General features: G+C 40.6%; 3 protein-coding genes across 18 annotated transcripts in view; 2 read left to right on the top strand and 1 right to left on the bottom strand.

The window, feature by feature from the left end:
• Positions 1 to 1,059, bottom strand: part of KMT2E (lysine methyltransferase 2E (inactive)) — a 95,332-nt gene extending 94,273 nt beyond the window's left edge. For all 16 annotated transcript variants that reach the window (XR_014816038.1, XR_014816037.1, XR_014816039.1 and 13 more), the window contains exon 1: positions 677 to 1,059. The gene's annotated coding sequence lies outside the window, so the exon portion shown is untranslated. The remainder of the gene's footprint in view (positions 1 to 676) is intronic.
• The window catches only part of ORC5 (origin recognition complex subunit 5), a 1,223,002-nt gene that overhangs the window by 305,386 nt on the left and 889,973 nt on the right, over positions 1 to 27,643 (top strand). The window lies entirely within an intron of this gene.
• Positions 921 to 26,960, top strand: LOC106504991 (uncharacterized). The gene is given in 3 exon segments (XM_013979822.3): positions 921 to 942; positions 945 to 1,265; positions 24,431 to 26,960. Coding segments are annotated over 3 exon segments (372 nt in total). The 3' UTR covers positions 24,460 to 26,960.

The following is a 27,643-nucleotide window of genomic DNA, read 5'->3' as shown; positions in this document are numbered from 1 at the left end:
AAGCCTCCGGTACAGTAAAGGACGGCGATAATGCAAGAGGAGTGGGGGAGGAGACTGAGAAGGCTGGGTACTGGGGTGACCACCTCAGGGGCGGGTTTACCCTCTCCCGGGGAAGATGAGGAGCGGTCTCGTTCTCCCACAAAGGGAGAGACCCAGGGCGTTCTTTCCACCCCCTTTGCATTTATGAGAAAATTAAGCCACAGACTGCCCGGCAAGAATGGAAGTAGCAGAAGAAAATGGGGCCTATACGGGTTCCCAGCACCTGAACAAGATGCGGCAGAGGAAAGGGAGAGCTGGCAGCTCCTGGGACCTCTTCGAGCACAAACCCCACTAACAGTCAGAAGCCTCCCTCCTCACCCAAGCGGCCCTAACCCGCTGCCGGCGAGGAGTGCGCCCCCTCCCTAACTCCCACTCTCTAGGGGGTTTAACTGCCAGTTTCCCCCTTCCCCAACCCTAAAACCCGCCATAATGCTCCCTTTCTAGGGACAGGGAGGAAAAAGAATAAATTCGATTCAAACGAGCAACGTCTTGCCCCCGCCAAGACACCTGAGAGCCAACGTCGATTCCCCCCCGCCCCCCCGGAAGGATAAAGATGAGAAAGCCCCCTCCCCCTGGAAACACACGTCTCTCCATCCCGCAAGCCCCATGAACTCCCAAGGAGACGACAGGCACTGACCTGCGATGTTCACACACCAGACACCCGAACCCCGTTATGTGCTCGACCCCCAAGGAGTCTCTCCACACCTCCGCGGTCAGGCGACCCCCCGATAGCAGCCACTGCGGACACAGGACCCGGCTCCACACACCCCTCCCCAAACAGCAGCGCGAAGCCTCTTCACCAGCAACCGAGGAGTAGGGGAGGGGGCACCGAAGCAGTCAGCAGGAACGCAGAGGCGACGGCGAGGCTGCTCAGAGTGTCTATGCCCCCTCTGTTGCCGCTCCCGACTCCGGCACGGTCTCCGACTCGGCCCCCTGCGCCCGCTCAGTGTCACTGCCGCTCGCTCTGGGAAAATGGCGGCGACGGCGGCGGCGGCCGCGGCGGCGGCGGCGGCGGCGGCCGCGGCGGCGGCAAGTGCACGGGGCCCGCCCGCCCCGCTCCGCAGGGGCAGAGGGGGAGGGGACGAAGCTGCCTGCCGCCATTTTGCTTGTGGGCTGCTGCCCGCCGTTGCCTCTCCAGGGAGGCTCGAAGACGGCCAACTGGAGGCAGAGAGGTGGACAGAGTCTCCGTCTGTTTCACAACAGATGCATTCAACAATTCACTGAAGGTTTGGGGAAGTTTCGGAATTTGGTGGGATTGGTTCTTTATCCCTTTTCCCTGAGTAGCCCTCAAGTCTGGATATCGGTGAGCTCGCGCGCGCGCGCCACTACTGGGTGGAAGGATACTGATCCTAGGCCTTGGGAAAGACCCTTCCCTCTCCCTTCGTCCTCCCAAAAGGATGCGCTCTCTCCCACTCCCCAAACCACCTCTGTCCCAGCCTTCCCCTCCCCCTCCCAAGTCTAGCCTCCAGCGCTGGATGAACTCAGTTGGGGTGTCACTCGACGCCCACTAGGGGCTGAGGAAGCTCCAGTGCGCAGGCTCCGAGCACCGGATAAAAGCGGAGCTGGCGAGTCCAGCGCCGTCTCGATGGAGGAGCAAGAAACGGAAGAGGTCGGGGGGAGAAGCAGCAGGAAAAATACAGCCACCGTCAGCGCCGCCTCCCTGCCACGGTGTATCGGGGTAAAAAGCTGCCATTGCCGTCGGTGCAGTTGCCGTTGCTGCCTCCTACTTCTTTGGCCCCGGGGAAGGATTTCCCCGCCGGCGGGACTGTGTGCGGGGAGGGGAGCGGGAATTCCTTTATGTGGCGGTGATTAAATAAGGGAGGGACAGAGAGACGGTTATCTCGAAGAAAAAGGGGAGGCCAAAGAATAAATGGTTTCCCCAAACTAAAATGACACGGTGATTCCGGTTCTTGTTTTCGGGGGTCTCCCCGAAATGGCGCTTTCTGTCTTCTCGCTACCCAGCGACCCTGAGCGCCTAGTAAGCGGAGTGGGGAGAGGCAGAGGCGGTCCACGCAGCCAATCAGTGCCTGATGTGCTCTGTCGTGCGCCTAGTGATTGGTTCGCGATGACCTCATGCTGCAGCAGCGGGTGGGGCCAGAGCCTTCGGGGGAGGCTGTTGCACAGGCAGAGGGAGAGGTGACGATGGTGGTCGTTGTCGCCGCGGCCGGTATGGAGCACAAGCAGTGGCGAGGGGAATCTCAAGGCTCTTCCCTGTTTTCTCCTGTCCTTGCGCGAGGTGAGGGCCCCGGCTCGGCCTCTGCGGATCTTTGGGGCGCTGGCGCGGACGAGGAGACACAAATTCTCCCATGACTTTTGTAACTGCGTCAGGGCAAGATGGCGCTGGGTCTCCTTGGGGCGCGGGGGGAGAGGCACGTCCACCGCCGCCGCAGCGCATGTGACCGGGCTGCATTCCTGTGGGGTTTGGCTCAGACCCAGGCCGGGGCGGGGGAGGGGAAAGGGCTGGGGCGGAGGAGACTGTGGTGCGGTCGACGTTGGCGGCCTGAAGAGGAAGAGATGGCTGTTTGAGAGCGCTTCCCCTCCCCCATACTGCTTAGCCGCTGTGGCTCCTGGGGAAAGCCCCCGGAGGGACGCTCCTCCTGGGGTGTGATGGCTGGTGGTGGAGGGAAAGGTTTGGCGCCCTATTTTCTTCTCTGCCTTTCTCCTTGCGAAGTATACTTACGTAAGATGGCAGGTCCCCGATGTGGGAGTCGAAATCCACCGTGAGTCCGAAAGGCCACTGGACTGAGTAGAAAGGAGAGTCTGGTTCCTGGGCCACAGAATGGAGGAGTATCGAGTGTTTTTTGAGAAAACCTAAATTTCAGATCCAAATAGTGTGATATTCCCTAAGTTTCGAAGTACGCGTATAAGGCGAGGTAACACCCGGGAACACTTTTCAATAATCTAAAAGCTACAAGAAACCAAGGAGTATATATCTGAATTTTGAAGGCCATTTTCATACTTCCTATTCCTTCCGTCTTAACTTTCTTCCCGTTTCTACTCTGTATATCCTACAAGAATGTTAATCTTATCAGTGGATTTGTTTTTTAATTTAGACGTGATTAGTAATACAGAATAAAAGTTGCTAGTGTTATCTGTGTGTAGTTGTGAGGCTGTTTTCAATACTTAGTGTTCCGTTTTTTGTTGTTGTTGCCCTCTTACTATCGTTTTTAAAAATAAAAGATGAAATTGTGATCACTTTTGGTAAATGTTATTCATTAAGATTCCTGAACCATTATGAAATATTAAACCTACCTCTTTAAATCATTTTTTTTAAATGAGTTTTAGTGTTTGGAACCTTGTAAAAGTGAAGATCTCCAGCATCTCAAAAGTTCTTATGTTCTATTTTGACATATTCAGTAAGAAAGACTAATATTGTTTTGACTCTTCCCACTTGGCTATTAGTAGCTATTAACCAGAGAAGATTTAAAAGAGCTTTGCTCCTTGGGTGGTGTTGAGAGCTGGGGGTTAATCAGCAAAGACTTTTGCATCTAAAACCTGACAATTTTTGACTGAAAACCTACATTTAGTGCTAGGAGGAAATGTTTGTTGGACCTGAAAAGATGAGTTTAATCTGGAGTTAAGGTTGTGCTGTTTGCTTTAGTCTTCGTTGTAGAATTGGTAGAAATAAAACAAGATTGAGTGCAAATGATTTTAAAAGTTCAAAAATATTTTCGTCCCCTCTGAATATAAATGGGCATTTTGCCTGTAGGAATTCTTGGATAATTTACATTTAAAGCAATTTTGTTCCAGTTTAGAAAAGAGGAACTAAATATTAAGTCAGTCATTTAAAAGTAATTTTCAGAATGTTATAGTGTCACTGTAGCTTAATAAGGAAAAGAGGTCATATTTCAAGCTAGTGGAAACAAATCCTTGTTTTGTATTTTTAATAAGTTTGTGTCCTCATTCCTCATTGTGAAATCCATGAACCTCTTGAGCTCTAATTTTTCTTTATATTCCTGTGGCATTTTAAATACTGCTTGCAGTTCTTGTCTTTGTCTACCTTCTTGCATTATATATTCTCCCTGGAAGTTTCATTTGTGCCTATTATTTTCTAATTAAAGGCCCAACCTTTCATCTCAGAGCTGCATGGGCCACAGGCTTCTTTAAACTCAAAAATATTAAGCTTGGTACTTGATTCCTAAGGACTTCATCTGTTCCCTAAACATTTTTTTGCCTCTCATCCTACATTTTATATGAATAATCATACTCCAACTTTCTTCACTCTATTTTTGTTCAAATTTTCATTTTTTTGGACGGTTGCAGTAATTTTCTAAGGTAGCAGGCATCCCAGTAAACTAAAACGCCTATGATCTAATGCTGTGCTGTTTGATGCCTTTGTCCACACTACCTGGATGAAGTGCCTCTTCTCTCTTGGGAAGCATAACTTGAGTCCTTCCCTCTGTAACTCTTTCAAATCCCCACTCCCAAGTAAAATGAGCCATTCTTTATATTGATGACCCAGCCCAGTGCTTGACCCTTGGAAGGCATTGAGATGTACATGTTTCTTTAGAGACTGATAACAAAACTTTACAAATAGACTGTGTTGGTCCATACTGTAAAATACTGGCTTTCAGACTTCAAAACTAAACTTTTTTTGACCACAGAGTTTTGAGAAGAGATAAAGGGTTAATGAGACTCAGTGGCAAGATTTCCTCCTCTTTCACGTGTGGGTTGGGGTGGGGAGGCAGATAGTGCTGCCCAAAAAAAATATAAAAAAAAAACTGGCCTTAGTATTTTTCAACATCTATTTCTTGAATCTAGCTGACATTTTTTACCTACATAATTAAATAGTATATAAAGATCCGTGATTATTTGGGTTTGTAATTCCTTGATCTCAGAGTTTGTGTTGTGGCTCAGTGGTAACAAAGCCAACTAGTATAATGAGGACTCGGGTTCGATCCCTGGCCCCACTCAGTGCTTTAAGGATCCAGCATTGCTGTGAACTGTGGCAAGTTGCAGATGTGGCTCGGATCTGGCATTGCTGTGGCTATGGTGGAGGCCAGCAGGTGCAGCTCTGATTCAACCTTCTAGCTTGGGAACTTCAATATGCTCTAAAAAGCAAAAAAAAAAAAAACCTTGATCTGTTTGGGGTTGATCAAGTTGCTAGTACTCTTTACTCTGATACCCAATATGTTTGCCCTTGTGTTTTTGTCACTTTTCTTATTTTCATTTATGTATCACTCTGCCACCCTTTAGTAACAACATGTTTTATGCATTAGAAGGTTAGCATTCCAATAATAGGATTTATTAACATTGTGTGTAAAATAAAGCTTTGCAATAAGATTTATGAATCAAACTGAGATTTTAGCATAAACACTAATGACCTTTTTATCTGCTCTTTAAGTTTTTGGGGGGATTTTTGAAAATCTTTTTTTTTTTTTTAATCTTTTGACATATTTGCTGAAACTAAACTCAAAGTAAGAAAATACTTGATTTATGTGTGACTTTCCTGAGAGATAATAAGTTTACTAAGTACCTAAAAAACATTTTGAAAGTTAACTGACTTTTACAAACCAAAAAGAACAGGTCCATGGTCTCTTCCCTGCTGGCTATGTTGAGTTCAAGTTTGAAACATTGTTAATTTCACCTGGAAACCAGGAAAACTGATAGTATTCTGCTTCCACCTAAATGAAACCAGTAGGAAGGTGGCAAAAGCTTACAGAGTGCACCATTTTCTGGAGTGATCTAAGAAATATCTTATGCCATTTTTTCTTCAATGCTTATGATTGCTATAAACTCTGCATACCTAAGTGCTTATCTAGCATTTGTATTTCTTACAAGAGAAAACTGGGTGAGGGGGTTGTTTGCTCCTTTATTATGTGTGCACTACAGAACAGAAAAGGATATGGTCAACATTGTCTTTTTGAGGTATAGAATCAATGAACAACTATCTTTTATATGGTGCTGGTCCTGATAAATCAGTTATGGACCTAGGGTAAATGGTATCTTACCAACTGAAGCTTAAATCAAGTTAAATTATATAGAAATTTATCCTAGAGATTATATCACTTTAATTTTTTTCAGTGTCACTTTAATATTTTTTTATCCTCAGAAGTATTTATTTTTAAAGGTACCCCACCCAAAGTACACTGATAGTGGTGTCTCAGATGTAAAAACATATTCTGCTTTTCCCCTTCCAGTTGCTTTGTTCCTGGGATAGATTGGAATTCCAGCTCTAATTTCAATCAAATAATTTGCATTTCTACTATATTTAAGAAACATGGAACATAATTCCTATCCCTCACCTTTTCGGTTAGGTTGATAAACTATTCAGTAGTTTATAACAATCCTTTAAAAAATTGAATGGCTAAAAAGAGATAACTCTACCCATTAACAGCAGAAGTCAAGGGTTCACTTGTACCAGCTTTTGACTTTCACTGTGTAAAATTAACTAGTTCCCTTATCTCCAGACTCAGCCTTTTTAAGTTTTAATCTTGGGGAATAAGAAAAAGACTATCTGCAATTATTTACGTTTATAACATTTTGTGAAACGTCTGTGCTTTTGTGTGCTCCAGATGTGGGTGGTCTTACATAACCTATAGCATTTGATTACTTAGAAAATACCCCCTTAAAACTCCTGGTTTCTATGCTTTATTAGTTGCTACTCTTGTCCTTCATGTTTTCACTGGTTGCTTTCTTTTGCTTCTTAATTATTATTTCCTAGTGTTATATCCCCAGCGACCTTTTCACCAGTTAATCCCCACACTTTTACTTATTGATGACCTCATAATTTATAATCTCTCAACTCAACTGAAATTAAGTATCTTTCATGTCCCAAAGGTATTTCAAGCTAAACAAATTCAAAATGTAGCTTTTCTCTTTTGCCTGAAATTCAAAATGTAGCTTTTCTCTTTCGCCTTTTGTTTCCTTTTTTAGTTAATGATTCTACTCTTCTAGCTTAATCTGAATAATCAGGCATCTTTTTCTTTCCTTTTTTTTTTTTTTGGTCTTTAGGGCCGCACCTGCAGCATATTGGAGGTCCGAGGCTAGGGGTCCAGTTGGAGCTGCAGTTACACCACAGCCACAGCAACGAGGAATCCAAGCTGCACCTGTGACCTACACCGCAGCTTATGGCAGATCCTTAACCCACTGATTGAGGTCAGGGATTGAAAACTCAGCCTCATGGACACTAGTTGGGTTTGCTACTACTGCTGAGCCACAATGGGAACTCCCAGACATATTTCTAAATCTTTTTTGCTTAAAAAACTCACTTAGTTCACAAGATAGGAGCATCAAGCTCAAATACACCCTGTGACATGAAGGGTCCTGCATCTGGCTTGTGAGCCTCATGGGTACCACTTGAGGTTAATATAACCTTAATTTAGGAGTTTCCGTTGTCGCTCAGTGGCAACAAACCCAACTAGTTTTCTTGAGGATGGAGGTTCAATCCCTGGCCTTGCTCAGTGGGTTAAAGACCCGGCATTGCAGCAAGCTGTGGCATAGATCACAGATGCAACTTGGATCTGGTGTTGCTGTGGCATAGGCCTGCAGCTCAGATTCAACCCCTAGCCTGGGAACTTCCATATGCTGTAGGTGCAGCCATAAAAAGGAAAAAAAATCACCCAAGTTTAAATATCTGCTTTTATCTAGAGAAAATGAGACATTCCCTTTGATAATTCTGTTATCACTGTCAGGTTCATGTTCCTCTTTTCTCTTAGTTTATGAGATATTGGTAGGTAGTGTCTCATTCATCTTTGTAGCTAAAGTGCAAAGTGTCTGGCATATAACAGGCATTCAGTTTTGTTGCACAAATAATAGGTAATGTGCTTTGATGCCAAGTGTCTGAAAATTTTGCCATAGCGTGTATTTATGGTAATAGCAAGTCACTGATAAATATATATCATGCAAAAGGCTTTGGCTGACTATATACCATTATGCTACAAAACTTTGAGGGTTTTCTGGTTTTGTTTTTTTCCCCCCCATTTAACACCTATTTTTCCTGTGTTGTTAGCCCTCAATTCTGGTTTCTGCCATCCAGTTTTCTTCACTTAAATATTTGTACCTGTTACTGTGCAAAGTGGGGCTAGTCTCTACTCTGTTAATTTATAATCTAATTTGGGATTAAGCCATGTGGCTATGTACTCAAAGCATTCAGCCAGCAACTCGATTTCCGGGTAATGTGCTTGGCAGAGGAAACTGAATTTTTGAACTGAAAGGCAAAAATATTTGTGAATTTCAATAGTGGTTGGGGTTAGAGGCAGTGAAACAGAATGTATTTGCAGCCAGCATGGCTTTATGTGCAATGGCATAGAACAGGAATAGAGAAAATATGCTTTAAATATAAGAAATCCATTTGACTAGGTTGCCTAAAGGACACTGAAAGATAAGGCTGGCAAAGACAGTGGATTGGAACCATATCATTTCATTGTTTTTTATCTAGAGTCCTTTGCCAGTGAAGCTTAAATCATTTATTTTTCTTTTTCCTCTTATTTTGAGGAAATAAAAAGGGAAATGATAGGCTTAAGTATTACGGTAGACCCAGATCCTACTAACTCCACAGTGGAAATTGAACAATTAGTGAAGAGTCTGTCATGAACTAAGTTATAGATATCATTCCTAATATTTATCTCAATTTTAGATGGGGTTAGGGTTAGAAAGTTTTTGTTTTTTCTTTTCTACTGCCGCACCTGTGCCATATGGAAATTCCGGGGCCAGGGAATTGGAGCTGCAGCTTATGGCAATGCTGGATCCTTAACTCACTAAGCCATGCCAGGGATCAAACCCACATCATCAACAGAGACAACATCGGGTCCTTAAGCTGGAGTGCCACAATGGGAACTCTACTATTTTATTTTTTATCACATTTTTTCCTTTCTGGCTGCAAATGAGAGAGCAGTTATGAGATTTAGTGTGAGGCCTTCTCTTTCTCATTTATGCTCACCTGTTATGCTCTACTTGATCTTGATTGACTTCATTTCCTCTCTGTAAATTACTTAATTATCTACATATGTATAGCTTACTGTCTGACAGCCTTAGATGACAAGCTAAATGATAACCATTGCTATTGATAAATACTTGAGAGTCCTGACAATTTTTTTGTGCTGGGAATGTGTGAAGCACAGGCAACCTATGGTTTATACCTATACGGCAAAGGCTAGAACTTGTCGCTTTGCTGCTGTGTCAGAAAATATATCTCGATTCCTGATTTCCTTATTAAAATTTTAGGCCCCAAAAAACTTGTTGAAATACTTCAAATTTCATGTTAGCATTTTTGTTCATATTTGTACATCTTAAATTCCTTATGCCCATGCAAAGTGCATTTTTAGTGGCTTTTGGAACGTGTATGAACATTTGGCAATCAGCAAAAATTATATTATTATAATACGTATATGCCACCCTCATATGACCAAGACATTAGTGTTAAGCTGAATGGTAGCTGGCCCTCTAAAACTACTGCCGTAAGGAGTTCCCATCGTGGCTCGGTGGTTAATGAATCTGACTAGGAACCATGAGGTTGCAGGTTTGATCCCTGGCCTCGCTCAGTGGGTTAAGGATCTGGTATTGCCGTGACCTGAGGTGTAGGTCACAGACACAGCTCGGATCCCGCGTTGCTGTGGCTCTGGCATAGGCTGGCAGCTACAGCTCCAATTCCACCTCTAGCCTGAGAACCTCCATGTGCCACGGGTGTGGCCCTAGAAAAGGCAAAAAGACAAAAATAAATAAATAAATAATAAAACTATTGCTGGAAGAAAGTTGTAGTGGGAGTTTCATTGTGGCTCAGTGGGTTAAGAACCTGACTAGTATACATGAAGACACAGGTTTGATCCTGGCCTTGCTCAGTAAGTCAAGGATCCAGCAAAATGTTGTAGTGGAAGTCACAGATGCAGCTTGGGTCTGGTGTTGCTGTGGCATAGACCAGCAGTCACAGCCCTGAGTTGACCACTAACCGGGAAATTCCGTACGCTGCAAGTGTGGCGGTAAAAAGGAAAAAATTTAAGTTGTAGTGATTGTGACTGATGATATATAATTATGTATAGACAGTTCTATTTAAAATTCCCAGCTGACCTTCATATTCTCAGCATTTTACAGTATGTATTTCAGAAGAACTTAACCGGTTATTCATGTATCATCCACATACAGATCTGGGAGCACACCCATTTTTAGAAAGCAGAAGCAGCTTATATACTAACATCCAATTAAGTTATAACATTGAATTTTAAAAGGAAAAATAGTATGCTGTCATTGGTAGTGTGTTTTTTCATATATGTATATATAATTCTGTACATGGATGGTTTTTTTTAGAATTAATGCTTGCCTAGGCCAATTTCCATATTACACGCATGACCACTCTCACCAGTCATAAGATACAGTAAAAATAAATCTTTAATTTAGTGCTTTTAAGTTACAAAATCTGTTTTCTCCGTCTCATCATTTTATTAACCTTATTAATACTTAACTTGGTAGTTTTTCTACTTTACAGTAGAAATTTGGCCAAAATAGAGCATCTGTCTGACGCTGAAACACAAATTTCACAGTGAATTTAGGATTATTTTAGATGTCTAAACCCTTCTTTCAGAGTGTAAGGTAGCATTAGATATGGTACTATATTGGTCTTAACAGCCTTTTCCTTTTTTTCTGAAGGTTACCCTTAAAGAATGAGCCTTCCAAGGCTCCAACAGTTGGACATTTTGAAAAACAAAGTTGACTTTCATTGCTTTTATATCAAGGGTCTGGTTTGTGTATGCTTTGTATTGTGTGCCTATAACTGTTTTGTTAGGGACTAAAATTTTAGATGGCAAATTTATGATTTTTAAGTGTCCACGGATAGCTAAACATCAAAACAAGCCAAGAATGAATACCATTTCTATGGTCATCCCTTGGAATCCATGGAGCATTGTTCCAGGACTCCCCCAAGGATATGAAGGGCCAATTCTACTTAAACCTATGTCAGCAGAACTTGTCTGCATTTATGGTGTGTCTTACAGAAATTAGTGATAGAAGAGACTTTTGATTTAGTCTTTTTACAAATGAGGAAATTAATGTTCATCACAATAACTTGGATTTAAGTACTTTACTTTCCTAGGTATGACTGAATTTGATCATATTTTTTCCTTAATTTTTCTAAGACTCTAGTCACCTAATCAATACTTACGTTAAATAAGTTGTTCATGTTTGTTTTCAGTACTTTATATACCCTGTGCATAGCTCTCTTAGATGATGATTAACAGTAGGCAACTAATTTTTGTTTCCCATTCTTACTGTTCTCTCCCTTTTTTTCTATTCCTATACTTGACAGTCTTCCCTCTTAACAACTATGCGATTTCTGCAGTTAATGTAACAATGTATACTATTCAGATATATATCACAGTGTTCTAAGTTTGTTATCCTTACCTCTGTAGGCAAGAGTTAGTTTGATACAACCACAAATCAAACTTTCTCAGATGTCAGAACTCTGTAAAGATACTAGGAGTTAGTTAGCATAGTTAAATTGAAAGGGAGATTAAGACCCCCTTAAATTTTCCTCATATTAAACTACAAAGTAAACTGACCTTAAATTGCAGTTAGATGGTAAATTACTTCCTAATTCATAGCTTTAGGTCTAAATAGCCTTCTCTGAAATTAAAAACAGAACAGAAAACATTGAAAGTAGTAGAGATTGTCATGAAAATCAAAATGATTATGAGACTTTAATTGCTATGGCATAGTTATTTCTGTGTATCTCTGCTTTTTTCCTATCAGCCAAATGGAAATTATTTCATTACAGTCAAAGATAAGTACTAAATTTTGTGAGTAGTTTAATTGCAGGCCAAGATCAAAGTGTAACTTTAAACTCTTTCTATAAAAAACACATGGTTGGAGTTCCCGTCATGGCGCAGTGGTTAATGAATCCGACTAGGAACCATGAGGTTGCGGGTTCGGTCCCTGCCCTTGCTCAGTGGGTTAACGATCTGGCGTTGCCGTGAGCTGTGGTGTAGGTCGCAGATGTGACTCAGATCCCACGTTTCTGTGGCTCTGGCGTAGGCCGGTGGCTACAGCTCCGATTCGACCCCTAGCCTGGGAACCTCCATATGCCGAGGGAGCGGCCCTAGAAAAGGCAAAAAGACAACAACAACAAAAAAAACATGGTTTTCTGTACCAGTGCTTATTAGTAAAATCAGTTATTTGTGAAAAAGAAGTAGCTGCTTGCTTTTCTATGCATCAACTTTTTTCCCACTTACCATCCCTTGTCATCATGTGTTCCAAAAATAAGAATAAACAATACTTAGGTTATGTCTTCCATTTTTAAACTGTGAAGCAGGTCATATGTTCCCACTAAGATAAATTTTACATTTGTAAGTAAACTGAAATAGTTTTTCCTTGCCATGCATTTTTTGTGATGTAAGTATAATTTGTGTGACAATTAAAATGGAATCATTTTGAAATCTTTATGAATTAGCATAGTAAAGGAACTAGATTACAAAAGCAATTTCTGAGGTAAGGTTTGAGGAGTTGGGAAGGGGCCAGTTTAGCATTCAGGTGTGGAGTTTTAATTTAGTTCTTTGGAAAGGAATTCAGTGAAAAAGGATACCTACATAACAATCATAAAATTTGGCATTTTAAAATTCAGTGGTTACAGCCAGCCCAGCAAATTTCATAAAACTTAGGGTCCCAGAATGTTCAGGTGAAGGTAGAATGAGTGTTAGTCTTCTTTAGAATGAGGGAGTAGGAAGAATTTTTACATCACAGACTAATTTCACTTAAAGCTGTAAACTTAGTTTCATTTTTTGGTTTGATTGTTCATTCCCTTTGCAACCTCTCCCTCACTGGCAGAATTTATTTTCTTGCTTGCTCATTCTGTTGCTATGCATCAAAGAAGCACTGTGTACCAGAAGGCTTTAAGCTACTTGGAAGAAAGGTACTTATATAAGAACAGGGTAATTATTAATCATATAAACAGCCTTTGTCGAGGTGCAGGGGTAACCACATGCTTCTTAATCTAGGTCTTAAGTCTCATTCTCTATAACAGAATGAATGGTTAAGATGGAAAAGGCTCACATTCCATGTCCCAAAATAAAGAGCCATTGTTTTGAAGACAGAATAACTTCAAGGATATAGGACAAATCAAGCAGTGTGTGTCCATATGAGCTCTAAGATATGTATCAAAAATAATTATGATGGAGTTCCTGTTGTGGCTCAGTGGTTAACGAATCCAACTAGGAACCATGAGGTTGTGGGTTTGATCCCTGGCCTTGCTTAGTGGGTTAAGGAGCTGTGGTGTAGGTCGCAGACACGGCTCAGATCCCGCGTTGCTGTGGCTGTGTAGCTGGTGGCTACAGCTCCAATTAGACCCCTAGCCTGAGAACCTCCATATGCCACGGGAGTGGCCCAAGAAAAGGCAAAAAGACCCAAAAAAAATTATGAAACTCCTGTTGGTCTCTTGGTAGACTTGTTGCAATCCAGAGTATATTAGAGGCAAAGGAAATAGTTGGCAGAGCTTTAGACCTAATCAAATACATTGATTCCCAGAGTTTGGGATTTCTTGAATGAATCAAATAATAAATAGGGAAACCAAAATAGTTGCTAGTTTTAGTTAATCTAAATAGCAATACTAGATCCTTGGTTTTATAAAACATTCATTAACAGCAAAGGATGTGTTCTCACGATTTAAAAAAATTATTTTTAAAAATTTGCTACATTGCTCTTATTCTTATTTTGCTGTGGAATACTGAAAAATTCTCCAGAATTCATTTTGGATTATTATTTGTCAATCATTCTTGTATCTTAACTCTCATTTTAATTGTGACAAGTTAGTTTTAGAAGTAGACAAATGTGTAAAAGTCTGATAAATTTCCAGTAGAATTCTATTTAAATTAGAATAAATCCATAAATATGGTCATTAAAATTATTTTTAAAGAATCATTTCAGAGCATCACATACTACAAAGAAATGGTATCAAAGATATGAAAATAGGATTACAGTTTGTGGAGTTTTTGTATATTGTGTGTGCTTTCATAGAAGTTGGGGTAAAGGAGATAAAGTAGAATGGTTTCACTGGTTCTTTCTGGGTTATAGGCTTACACGTGGATTTTCTACAACAGATAATTGTTACCAGAATGCATTTTTTTCAAAGTTCTAGTTTATAAGATAAAATGCTTATATATTATCTTTTAAAAAAAGGGCGGGGGGGGGAGTCCAAACTGTGTGGTCTCCAGCTTTTCAGAACCCAAGAACCATTCTCAATTCCTTAACACCTTGTGTCCATTATGTCCCTAAGAAATGTCCATTCTTAAGTTTTTTAATTTCTTAGTTTACCTCTACGTGTCTTCATCACCATTGCAACTACTATAGTTCAGGCCTGGGATAAGGTAGTGGGTCACTTTGAATATCTGCCCAATAAATGAGTTTTTATATATAAATCCATGTGGTGACATAGCTCACTCTGGCTTTAATTTTGCCTCTTCTAATCCATCTGTCATCCTTCAAAGTGATTTTACTAAAATATGAATCTGATCTTACTTGAAATCTTTTAATGGAATCCATGCTCCTTAGAGTAGCATACAAAGAAGATCCTGTGTGATCTGGTGGTTCCTTCCTTTTATCCAGTAAAAGATCAAGTTGCTGCTCCTTTTGTTGCTACCCACATTATTGCTTGCAGTTCTCCAAATGTATCTTGCTCTCTTAGACTTCATTTCTTTTGTATCATCCCTTCATGGAATATCCCCTTTATACCCCTTGTGAATGTATCCTTCAAGTGTTTTTCCTCTTTGAAGCTTTCTCTGGTGCTCTTCCAAGAAGTCCATTGTTTTATTTATAATTTCATGTACCTTTTACCCAATTCTACTGTAACACTTACTGCAGCTTGTTATTTCAAATCTCTTCACCCTGCTACAGTGTGAGCCCCTCCAAGGCAGTATTTAACTTAGGCATCCCTCAAATAAATGCATAGTGTTTGCAGTAATACCTAGGACATAGTAAGTGCTCAAGTAAATGTTTAATTAATTAGATCACTCTTTTCTTGGGTCTAAATATAAATCTGCAAAATCTCCTAAACTTTGGCTGCAAAGAAAAGAGATTAGACTTCCATGGCATATGGAAGTTCCCAGGCTAGGAGTCAAATCAGAGCTGAAGATGCAGGCCTATGCTACAGCCACACCAATGCCAGATCCCAGCCGCGTCTGCAACCTACAAGATCCTTAACCCACTGAGTGAGGCTAGGGATTGAACCCACGTCCTCATGGATACTAGTCAGGTTCATTACCACCGAGCCACAACAGGAACTCCCCAGACATGTATTTTTACAGTTAAAAGTTGGAAAACATAAATGGTAATGATTTATACCCCAGAAAAAAACCACTTTTATTCTAGAAGAAAGGAAAAACAAAACCAAGGAAAGTAAACTTGCATTCCTCTTTGAAGAGCCAACAATCCTAGGTAAAGCATATCTTAGTATTCTTGTCTGTCCATTGCAGATAAAATCCTTCTCTCAAAGTGTTAAATTGCATTGGGCAAGTGGAAAATACCCATCTATTCTCTGGTGTTTGGTTATAAATTCCTATTTTTCAGGTTTAACATGCCTTTCTGATGAATAATAATAATAATAAGACCATACAAGTACTTAATTACATTGGAGAGAAGAACCTTCCCATTGCAATGCTAACCAATATGCAGCAACAGTATTCATCAGGCAGTTTGGCACTAATTTAAAAATCACTTTTAAGGAGTTCCTGCTGTGGCAGAGTGGGTTAATGATCTGGCTTGTCTCTGTGGAGGTGCAGGTTCAATCCGTGGCCTGGTACAGTAGGTTAAGGATCCCACCTTGCTGCATCTGTGGTGTAGGTTGCAGCTCTGGCTTGGATTCCATTCGCGCCCAGGGAGTTCCCATTGTGGATCAGCAGAAATGAACTCGACTAGTATCCATGAGGATAAGGGTTCAATCCCTGGGCCTCACTCTAGTTTAAGGAACTGGCGTAGCTGCAAGCTGTGGTTTAGGTCGCAGACACAAATCTGGCGTTGCTGTGGCTGTGGCCTAGGCCAGCAGCTGAAGCTTGTAACTTCCATATGCCACAGGCACAGCACTAAAAAGCAAAAAAAAAAAAAAAAAAGAGAGAGAGAGAGAAAGACTACTAAAATTTGCAACACAAAATAAGTTGATACATTCAATTACACATATACCAAATTTCTTTTCCAAAGTGTTAAGTTGAAGGTACAGTGCCACATAAATAACTGGTAGAAAGATCATCACATATTTAACTCTCAGGGCAGAACTTAGTTTGTCATCCATTTCTAAGTACTTTATTGATTTTTCATTGAAGGCAGTCTCCCACCCCCGACTTGCAGCATGCCCAAGCTCCCAGGCCAGCGATTGAACCTGCACTACAGGCAGTGACAGTGCTGGATGCTTAACCTCCGGACCACCAGGGAACTCCAGAAGGCAAATTCTTATGCCTGGGTTTACAGTCATAGCTACCAAGCCTTTTTTAAAAAAATCCATTTTTAAAAGTTAGTTTCCCTATTACAGTCATGTTAAAATGCAAGTCAGTGGTTCCAAGCCAATTTGACTACCATAATTATCTGGGAAGCTTATTAACTATACATTCCTGGGCTCCACCCAGAGTTCCTCAAAACAAGAGCTGATGTATTAATTTCTTAGAATATAGCAATTCTTGAAGACCCATATGTTGAACTCCTTAGTGTGACCCCAGAATCCGCATTTTTCACAAACCTCTCATTCTCAGGTATTTTCCATGCAAAAGCTATTTTGATAAACACTTAGATGTATAGCATGAAGCATTTCACTAAAATGTCTATATAAAGCTACAATGCCAAGACAGGGTTTTTTTTGTTGTTGTTTTGTTTTGTTTTGTTTTTTTCCATTTCTTTTTTGGGGAATCACTGTATTGTTAGATTTCTACAGCCTGAGAAATTTCGACGTACTTTTGGAGTGGACCGTCTCTTGCATTTTTATTTTTCCTTGAAGGTTTCATCAGAACAGCAATATAAATTGTTTTCTAAGTGATTCAGAATATTCTGATGGACTGGCCCATTTTTCTGTAGTAGATAAGGGTCAAGTCTTGTTATCCTGGGAAGCAGTCTGTCTTTTTGGGGGATGTTTAAGTTTGTTATGAAAAAGAAACCTTATTTTCTTTTTTTTTTTTTTTTTTTTTGTCTTTTTGCCTTTTTGGGGGGGGCTGCTCCCACAGCATATGGAGGTTCCCAGGCTAGGGGTCGAATCGGAGCTGTAGCCACTGGCCTACACCACAGCCACAGCAACTCGGGATCCAAGCCGTGTCTGCGACCTACACCACAGCTCACAGCAATGCCGGATCCTTAACCCACTGAGCAAGGGCAGGGATCGAACCCGTAACCTCATGGTTCCTAGTCGGATTCGTTAACCACTGCGCCACAACGGGAACTCCGAAACCTTATTTTCTTTACTCCTCTTTTTAGTACATGTGTATTTTAAAGGAGGAGGAGCTATCAGCTGTTACTTTTAACATAGTGATGTATTGTCCTACTACCTTTACAACTAATTATTCTAAGAGGTTTAGACAATGTGATCTTTTAACTAAGGTTACTGCTATTTTCCCTTAAAGGTCAAATGGATAACTTTAAAGCCCAGAAATGCAATTCAGAGTAGAAAGAAGCATTCTTTCATTTAATACTAGCTCCAGTTCCTGGAGTTCCCATCGTGGCTCAGTGGTTAACGAATCCGACTAGGAACCATGAGGTTGCAGGTTCAATCCCTGGCCTTGCTCAGTGGGTTAAGGATGCGGTGTTGCTGTGAACTGTGGTATAGGTCGCAGACACGGCTTGGATCCCTTGTTGCTGTGGCTGTGGTGTAGGCCAGTGGCTACAGCTCCAATTAGACCCCTAGCCTGGGAACCTCCATATGCCAAGGCAGCAGCCCAAGAAATGGCAAAAAGACAAAAAAAAAAAAAAAGAAAGAAAGAAATGTAAAATTTAATTTACCCTATATCAAAATTAAGCCCAGCCAAGTCTTCCCCTGCTGATTCTGCCAAGCTAATTGCCTTGGTGTTTCACTGGATACTAGGTAGGGGTGGTGGGAGTTGCATTCATCCATTCATAGGCATCACTATTTATATACAGTATAGCATAGAATAAAGCATAAATTTGCCTCAAACTGAAAACCAACACATTATTAGCTATGGGATTCTTTAACCAGAAAGACAAAAGACAACACTATTGCATTTAAGAATATATGGGTAAAATAAATGTAGGGTGAGATGGGAAGAAATTATTTTAAGATGACTGTATTTTAACACCTCCTGCCTAATAAATTCATGATTGAAGAGACAAATGAGATATGGAATATAGTCTTTCCAATGTTCCACTATGATGTTAATCATTCTTCATGTTCAAAGAGGCAGTGAGGAATAATTTATGAGTGGCTACAATTATAAATAATGTCCTATATAAGCACCCAAGGGTAGAGATGAGGATGGAGTTATGGGTCTTAAGGAGAACTTGGCCTTCATTCTTTGTTGTTTATCATTTATGATTTCTGTTGCTCCTAGGGACTCACCTACAGTTATCACTATGAAGAATAGAATATCGTTATTTCTAGAACATGAATTTACACAAGTGCCAATTACATGAACAAGAACACTCCATTAAAATTTTTCTGAAACACTGTATCTCAAGAGAGCAGGTATATTTGTGGGCTACCACAATGCAGTCTTGCTCCATTCAGCATAAGCTTAACATATTAGTGGAGATGTAGAATTTAAGATTAGCCTAAAACCGTGTGAGGTTTCCAGTGCTGTCTGTCTTTAATGCATGCATTAGTTTGCCCAACAAGTGACTGACCTCTGTTTAAGTAGCCACAGTGATCTTGGAGCAGTTTATTATATCTTTGGTCACTCTTTTTGTCCTCTGGGCTCCTAGAATTGAATACAATACTCCAAATTGGTTCTGTCCCACAAAACATGAGTGAAATGAGGAACTGGATAGGTAGGTGACAAATAGCATACATTATTTGGATGTATAACTCACTCCCGCGGTAGACTACCAAGTAAACGAAGCAGTTCGATAAATTTAACCTTAATGTATTTATTTTTTTAAATCTTTGAGAATATTTTCATAAAGTAAGTTCTGTTAATGTTACTAGAACTACAGTAGCAAGTTTTAGGAGCCATTTGAGATGCAGGATGTTACATGTAAAACTATAAAATCATACACATGAGCGTATGATTAGTGTACCTATGTAGTAATAAACTTAAATCCCAGTGTAAGTTATTCTTACTTTATAACAGAGTTTCTTTTCCCCCAAGGTATAAAGTGTGAGTATATTTAATACTTGCTGCATTAATTGACCAAACACCATTCAGTGATAATTTCAGATACCAAAAAGCATTATGGTGAAGACCATGTTGAACCAAATATCCGGCTAGCACTTTGAAGTTACTATGATGATATATGCATTCATGAAATTGAGCTTTATTTACCTTTTTTCTCATTAAGGACTAGAATAGAAATGGGCAAGCTATAGCAAACATCGCCTGTGTTTTATAGTTGGGGAGTTAGAGTGTTGTTTATATTTTTAAAGGGTTATTGTGGGGGTGGGGGACTCTATGTGAATGAGACTGAAAGTCTAAAATACTTCCTATATGGCCCCCTTTACAAAAAACATTTTGTGGATTTGTGGACTAGAGCAACTAAAGGAAATATTTTGAACTTAAAAACAAATAATGCCAAAATGTAAACTGTTAAGCCAGAGAGCATGCTGATCATCAAGGGATCATTGGTACATAGAAAAGAGGGAAGGCATTTTAGCTAAGAAGTCAGAATACAAATACTGAGAACTGACTAAATGGATAGGCAAGAAATTATATACCCTCTGTCAGAGCCAATGGATGGAATAATACACTGTCATTAAGATGAATTTCTAATAATATTTAAAATGTTTTGATACATTTAAAATAAATAGTAAAAGGCTTTACACCCCGTCTCTTAGTGACACAGGAAGGAAATGGAAGTAAAGATAAATCACAGCACCTAACAAATTATAAACAAGTTAACTTTGCTTTCATGCATACTTCTCTCGTGGCCGCTTTACTTAATTTTTTACCTACTGAGTGCTAGGTAGGTGGTTGTACACTGCCCTCGCTCAGTGGGTTAAGGATCTAGCATTGCCATGAGCTGTGGTGTAGGTCGCAGATGTGGCTCAGATCCCACGTTTCTGTGGCTCTGGTGTAAGCCGGTGGCTACAGCTCCAATTCCACCCCTAGCCTGGGAACTTCCATATGCCGAAGGTGCAGCCCTAGAAAAAGGCAAAAAGACAAATAAAATAAAATAATAAATAAAAGGGAAAAACTAATGGAATTGTCAGCTAAGGCCTGAGTCATGCTCAGTATTCAAAAAGAATAAACTAGTGGGATAAGTGACATTAATAAATGGAAAAGGGTTATCTGCCTCCTCTCAGGGAAAATTTAACCTTTAATTATGATATCACTAGGTAAAAGTTTTAATGCAGTGGAATCACAAATAAGCATACTTCTTATTCCTTGACAGACTACTATAAAATTAATCAGGAATAAGCATTGTGAAGATTTTCTTTTAAGATGGTAGACTCTTCATTGAGGGGTTGGCATTTTATAAAGCAATTATCAAAGCTATATTGGACTTAATTTGGTCACCAGTCCATATACATTCCCATGTGTACTTACCCTCTTTGGGCAACCTTTGACACATCGTAATATTTAAAACAGGGCTTTGTACTTAGTCACATCTTCCAATGAGAAGTTACTTCATGAGGCATTAATAAGTAATACATATTTTACTAACAGTTTCACATGGGAGACTGAGTAGGGGGTTTGAATCTCAAGAATTAATCCTATTTTGCTCACAAAATCCTGTGCACTTAACTCCTAAGTGTTTTTTGTTTTTTGGTTTTTTTTTTAATGTGGTAAAAAAAATACATGAGGTTTATCTTACCAAATTTTATTTTTATTTTTTGGCCACCACACAGCATATGGAGTTCCCAGGCCAGGGATCATATCTGAATAGTATTGCTTCTCCTAAGCTTTTGTTTCTAACTTTCCAATTACCCAGTCTTACAAAAAATGTCCTCTTAGTCTTCTTTCTTATGCAGAACAATTTAGCAGTTGTGGGCAGTATACAGACTTAGCCAAGTATATTCTTATACTTGCTTAGAAAGTAGCAAATATGATCAGATTGTATGTTCTCCTTGGTGGCACGGATCCTTGGTGCAAGGTCCCACTGGGTATAGAACTGATAGTAAAGAGAATCCTGTAGCTGCCTGTCAAAGAGGGACATAGCTATAAAATAACATCTAACATCTTTGGAAAGTGCCTCAATGGATTTAGCCAACTAATTTTACCAGGTATTTGGCAAAGTGTGACTGCTGTACAGGTTGTTTTTTAAGACTTGATTCAGGTCCTGGGCCTGCAAAGGCTTGATTTGCTCTAGCACTTTCTCTAATCCCAGGCCCTTAGTCAACATTGATTCAAGGTAATGGAGGAAAACTGGTTTAATAAACTTGGAATACATTATCTCTGAGCTTGAACATCTGTAAGTAACAAAGCATTTGTAAAATAAGTTTTCCTTATAGAAAGGCCACATTTCCCCTCAGCACATCTTATTTGGCTGTGTTTCTTCTCTTTAATACAATAGAACTTCAAGAACCAAAGCCAGTTGGCACTTTTGCACAAATTAACTGTTTGGTGGCTCTGTGCCTCCATATTGTCTATTTAACTTGTAACTAACCAAAGCAATGATAGCAAGCAACCCTAATCTATTTATTTGCCTTTAAGCCGGTGGTTCTTAAAATGGTGATTATGGGTCAATCTGCAGAATTACCTGTGGTATCTATCTGGAGTGCAGGTTTTTGACAAACCTACCAAGTTCTAATCGTTCCTATATTTATTTTTATAAGATAACTACAGTCAAAAATAACATTACCTTTTTTTTTTTTTTTTTGGTCTTTTTGCCATTTCTTGGGCTGCTCCCTCGGCATATGGAGATTCCCAGGCTAGGGGTCGAATCGGAGCTATAGCCACTGGCCTACGCCAGAGCCACAGCAATGCAGGATGCGAGCCGCGTCTGCGACCTACGCTACAGCTCACAGCAACGCCAGATCCTTAACCCACTTAGCAAGGCCAGGCATCGAACCCGAAACCTCATGGTTCCTAGTCGGATTTGTTAACCACTGCGCCATGATGGGAACTCCAACGTTACCTTTTTTTGAGATACTAAAACTGCAATGAAGAGATTGTCTCCTTTTAAAATACAATTATGAGAAATGATACCATAAAGTACACTCCTTATTTATGGGATGTTTTATGAAACCCAGTTCAATATTTTAACGAGACTTTAGGAATGCAAATATTATTAGAGTATAGCATGAAGAGCTATGAAGAAGAGTGTGTTTGAGCAATCATGGTTTCTTGAGGGAGCTATGAATTTACAGTGCAGTCCTACAAGAAGGGACAGAAAATAGCTATTGTGAACTGCACACTGATGAATTGCATCACATTTGAGATTTCCTGGTTCCTTTCTTCCTGTTGAACGTGAAAACTACATGGTTAAAGGTAAATTGATGTAAAAAAAGACACAAGTTCCCATTGTGGCTCAGCGGAAGTGAATCTGACTAGCAACCCTGAGGATTCATGTTCAATCCCTGGCCTTGCTCATTGGGTTAAGGATGGGTGTTTCCGTGGCTTGTGGTGTAGGTTGCAGACCTGGCTTGAATCTATTGTGGCTGTGGCTGACAGCTACAGCTCCAATTTTGACCCCTAGCCTGGCAACTAACTTCCATATGCTGCGGGTTCGACCCTAAAAAGACAAAAAAAAAAAGAGAGAGAGAGAGATACTTAAGTGTAGGATGTCAGAGAATAATGATACTACTTTCAAAAATAAAGTTATGGGGAAGAGGGAAATAAACCTGCCCAAATTAGTTAAAATAAAGAGATAACAATCTTAAAATTTGTATTTAAAAGAAATTACTTAGCTGCGTGGTGGTTTCAAGCATAATCTGATAATTGCTACCCAAATGACCGCTATTGGTAGACTTTCTTAAAAAGTTCCCCCCCCCCCCGCCCGTAACGTTAGTAATCTGTGAACCCAGCCATTGGAAAATAAAGGGATTCCAGGTGCAGAAACCAGGCTTTTTGTACATAAGTAATAAAGCTTTAAAATACACCCAAAGTTAAGGATTAAAATAGAGCGATAGCTCGGAATTCTTCGTTTTCTGTTGGTTTCATAGAACCAAATTATTCGCAATAAGATTCGTTTCAATCTCCAGGAAAATATGCTTAAATGACCTTAACTGAGTTTCTTCCCGAGATACTTTCCGTGCTCCCAAATACAGTTTCTTAGCTAATTTTGTGCCATGACCTTTTGACAGCTCCAAAAGTCTCCTAAGAATAAGAATCCCTTCTCAGATCGCTGTAAATGTGTGCTGCATAGTGCCCACACAGCTCTCAATTCTGTCTACTGATTCGTAGTTAGGAATGCTTTGCCAGGTGTCAGAATTCTGGGAGAAGCCTAAGTGATGATGCTTGTAACTAATGTTACTGCAGCACCCTGTTCTAGCTGGGAATAAACCCTTCTCTCAGCTGACCTTGGAGGAACTAGCTCACCTAAGAGCAGCTGAGAGGCCACAGAGAAGAATTTGACTTTAGTTGGAAACATTAAGAGAAGTTAGACCTCTTCAAACATTCAGACCAATCATGACGAGCGAGAGGGTCCGGCACTCAATTTTGGCCTTTTGTAGAAATTAGTCTTTTCACAGATACATGACCGGCTTAATCATGCAATAGACACACCCAAGATTCCTCTTTATACTTGAGGAACCCGTTCACTTGAGAACTCGCTTGCTCCTGATGGGATGGCGTTGCCCTCCGAACTCTACCAGGCAGTCCAAAGCATTTAATCCTCACTTCTCGTCTGGGAGAGCAAGATGTGGGTGGCTGCGCAGCAGACGCAAACTCGTGGCTTGGCCGCGGGCCCGAACAAGCTGGGGCCAGGCGTTGTCCCGGCAGCCAGCGGGCTGGCCTGGCCGGTGAAGGGCGTAGCCGGGCGAATCTCTGCATCACAGGGGGCACCGCCCTCGCAGTGGGGGCGGGGAAAGGGAGGAGGAGGACGCATAGCCTGCGCCTAAGCCCCTTCGGTGCTGCAAAGCTTTGCTGCTGGAAAGAGTCTTTCCCCTCTCCGGGCGCCAACGTCCCCTCGCGCTGAACCTTCCTGGCTGCCGGGGGCCCCGCGCTCCCTCTGCGCCGCAGGGGTTGCCTCCCTGCTCGCGTCATCTGGGAGGAACTCCAGAAACGCACTTCCTCCGCGGCTGAGCCGACTTCCGCCCAGCGCCTTTGGGGGCACCGGGCCCCAGGGTTTTTAGCTTTGTCGGTGTTCAGTATCCTGTTTAACACTTTTTAACCCCATGCTCTCCTCGTGCCCTACAAAAACAATATAATGTCATTTCCAACTTCCCCAGGCTGCGGAGCCACCCCAACTCTGGCTTAACTTGGCACAACAGCCATCTTCGGAAATGCTGGTAGCCGTCAGTATGTCCATTGTCCTTCGTGGCTAGAGGAAATGACTGCTCATGACTCACGATGCTCCGCTTGAGGCCAGAGCAATAACGTCTCTGCTCTGGGAAGGACCCGTATTTGCAGTGAGTCTATCACAGTTTACCGGCTTACTTAATTTCTCTGAGTTCCTCTCATTTGTTGACGGATCAAATCAGGTAATGCATGCAAAGCCCTTAGAACAATACCTAAGGTGGTATCTAGCACAAAGGTTTAATGCAAGTAGGAAAAGTTGAAAGCCTCTATCGATAGATCACGCTCAATATCATGTTGGTTGTGTTAGGGAAGGATCCTCCGTCCCCTTCGGAATGGCCTTTTCCCACTGGTGTTTGTCACATGTTTCTTGAGTATGTTTGCCAGCTCTCAGGCCGACTTTCAAGCTCCTGGTTTCTAATCCTATCCAATTTGACTTGCCCTTACTGCAGAGCTTTGTACTGGATGAGTATTATGTAAGGATAAGTTGTACTAATGACTAGCAGTTGTCTATGCTTCTTACAATATTTATGAGGGAATGATAGAGAATTAAACATAAGAAAGTTTATCTTCCACCCCAAAATGGACAAACTCCAAATTTGTGACCAACTCATGGTCCACCGTATCTAGAGATATTGAGGAATAATTAGAACGTCTCCTTTCAGGCTAAATTAACTTGTTTCTATTGATTTCTGCATTCTCAGCAGGACTCTATAAAGTCCCTGCCCCTTCAAACACTATTCTCACTTCCCCAAAACTGAGGCTGAATACTGTCATACACCACAATTCCTACTGTGGAGTGAAATTATCTGATCTCAACACTGGTTGAAGAGGTGAGGTTCCTTATACTTTAGAACATTTAACTTTTATGTAAGTTACACTATAATAAAAAAAAATATCAAAAATGAAATGACATTGGGAAGTTCCATTGTGGCTCAGAGGTGATGAATCCGGTAGTATCCATAAGGATGCAAGTTTAATCCCTGGCCACGCTCAGTGGGTTGGGTGCCTGGTGTTGCCTTGGGCTGTGGTGTAGGTTGCAGATACAGCCGGGATCCCAAGTGGCTGTGGCTAGGCTGGTGGCTACCACTCCGGTTTGACCCTAGCCTGGGAACTTCATGTGCCTGCAGACGTGGCCCCCCCAAAAAAAAAATGAAATGAAATGACATTTTTAATAGTTAATGACATAGAAAGATGAACATATGTAGTTTGATGAAATCATGTGTACAAGGTAATCTCATTGTGTTTTTTTAAATGTGTATAAGGATATGCATCAAAATGTTAACATTTCCTATTTATGTCTATTTTTTTTAAATGTTCTGTATTGCTGAAGTTCTCCTTTTGTAATAGTGGAAAATAAAAATGATCATGTAAACTGTCTTTGAGACGTATGAGAGATGGATATTCTGTTAGCTAACTCCTTGATGTCCATAGAGGAAAATGATGATGTCAGTTTAGTAATCAAGAAACAAATATTATTTAGGAATAATCTAAAAGATGTTGCCTCTTGAAGTTGAGGATGCGGTCTTGTTCTTTTTCATTTTAAGCTTTTGGATATAGGTGTGGGTGTTTTTGTTTTTTTAGTGTGTCTTTACTAAATAAATTTTAAAAGGTAAAAATATATCTTAGTGTAATTTTTTAAAATTCATTTTCATCCAGGTTACCTGGTCCTTTTCCTTCACCACTCACCAGGCAGAGCAAAGAGAAATTAAACACCTAGCTGAAAGGCATTTTGAATGACAGTTTCAAGTAGAGACAGATTACAAATTGTGCAATATAAAGCAGGAGAGTTGGGTTTTTTGTTTGTTTTTTTTTTCTTTTAATTATGGCCTAGCAATACAGCTGCTTAATTATCATAAACTGCATCATACTCTTTGAGATGGCCTTTTGGCTTGAATCCATTACTGATTATATATCTTGTAGAACTGTGGGAACTGCATTATCAAAGCAGCTTTTTAAATGAAAAAAAATTTTTAAAGATGTAAAACTGAAACAGACTCAAAAATAGAGAAAACAAACTAGTGGTTACCAGTGGGGAGAGGGAAGGGGGAGGGGCAAGATAGGGGTATGGGATTAAGAGAGTCAAACTACTTTGTGTAAAATAGATAAACAACAAGGCCATATTTTTCTTTTTTTAGGGCTGCACCCATGGCATATGGAATTCCCAGGCTAGGGGTCAAGTTGAAGCTGCAGCTGCTAGCCTGTGCCACAGCTTTCAGCAACATCACTTCCTTAACCCACTAAGCATGACCAGGAGTCGAACCTGCATCCTATGGATACTAGTCTGGTTCTTAACATGCTGAGCCACAATGGGAACTCCCAACAAGGCCATATTGTATATTACTTTGTTATTACTTTTAATGGAGTGTATGCTATAAAAATATTCAATCAATCACTATGTTGCACACTGGAAACTTATAAATCAGTTGTAATTCAATAAAAAATAAAATGTTAAAAAAGTCACCGTTTGTGTGTTTGGCGCCCTCTAGTGCACTATTTTTAAATGACACAATTTACCCTTGCTAAGCTGTAAACTGGAAGAGGATGAAATGGAAATTTCAATCAACAGTCCCTCTCTGATTGATCCTCTTTTCCTGGCATCCAAAGAGACCTTACCCCTCTCTGCATCTACACATTATTTCCTAGCCATGATACTCACTAGGCTGTAACCTTGTACTAACTAGTTCCTTAATCTCTGAGCTTCAATTTCCTCATCTGTACAGTAACCCTAAGAACTGTAATGTGGATGTCCTGCACATAGTAGGAGCTCAGTAATCACTCACTTTCCTTGTATATTTAATAGTCAATAACAAACATGTTTAAAGTAAGTAGTTAATCTTGACTCAGGTGTTATAATCTGTTAGTTGGGGAATGTGAAGAATGTTAATGAGTAGCTAAAAAAATAAAGGATAAAACCCTGGGTGTGATTGTATTCTCTGGTCTCCTCTTATTGAGGCAATTCATGCCAATTCTGAAGTCTAGAAGCATGTTAAATTTCTTTGCATCCTTCACAATGCCTGTAATTATATACCCTTAGGAAATATCTGCCTTGTTTTAATGTTCATGGCAAATGGTTATAGAAAATGCAGAATGATAGTAAATATTTAGTCTAAACCTTTAAAGACTTGGATTCAAACTTCTGTTTT

Source organism: Sus scrofa, chromosome 9 (genome assembly GCF_054392235.1).
Source record: "Sus scrofa isolate SSC_HxYL_T2T_F1_AM1 chromosome 9, Sscrofa_HxYL_maternal_Yorkshire_Landrace_v2.0, whole genome shotgun sequence".
Lineage (NCBI taxonomy): Eukaryota > Metazoa > Chordata > Mammalia > Artiodactyla > Suidae > Sus > Sus scrofa.
The sequence above is the reverse complement of the archived record's forward strand: the minus strand, read 5'-3'. Positions and strand labels throughout refer to the sequence as shown.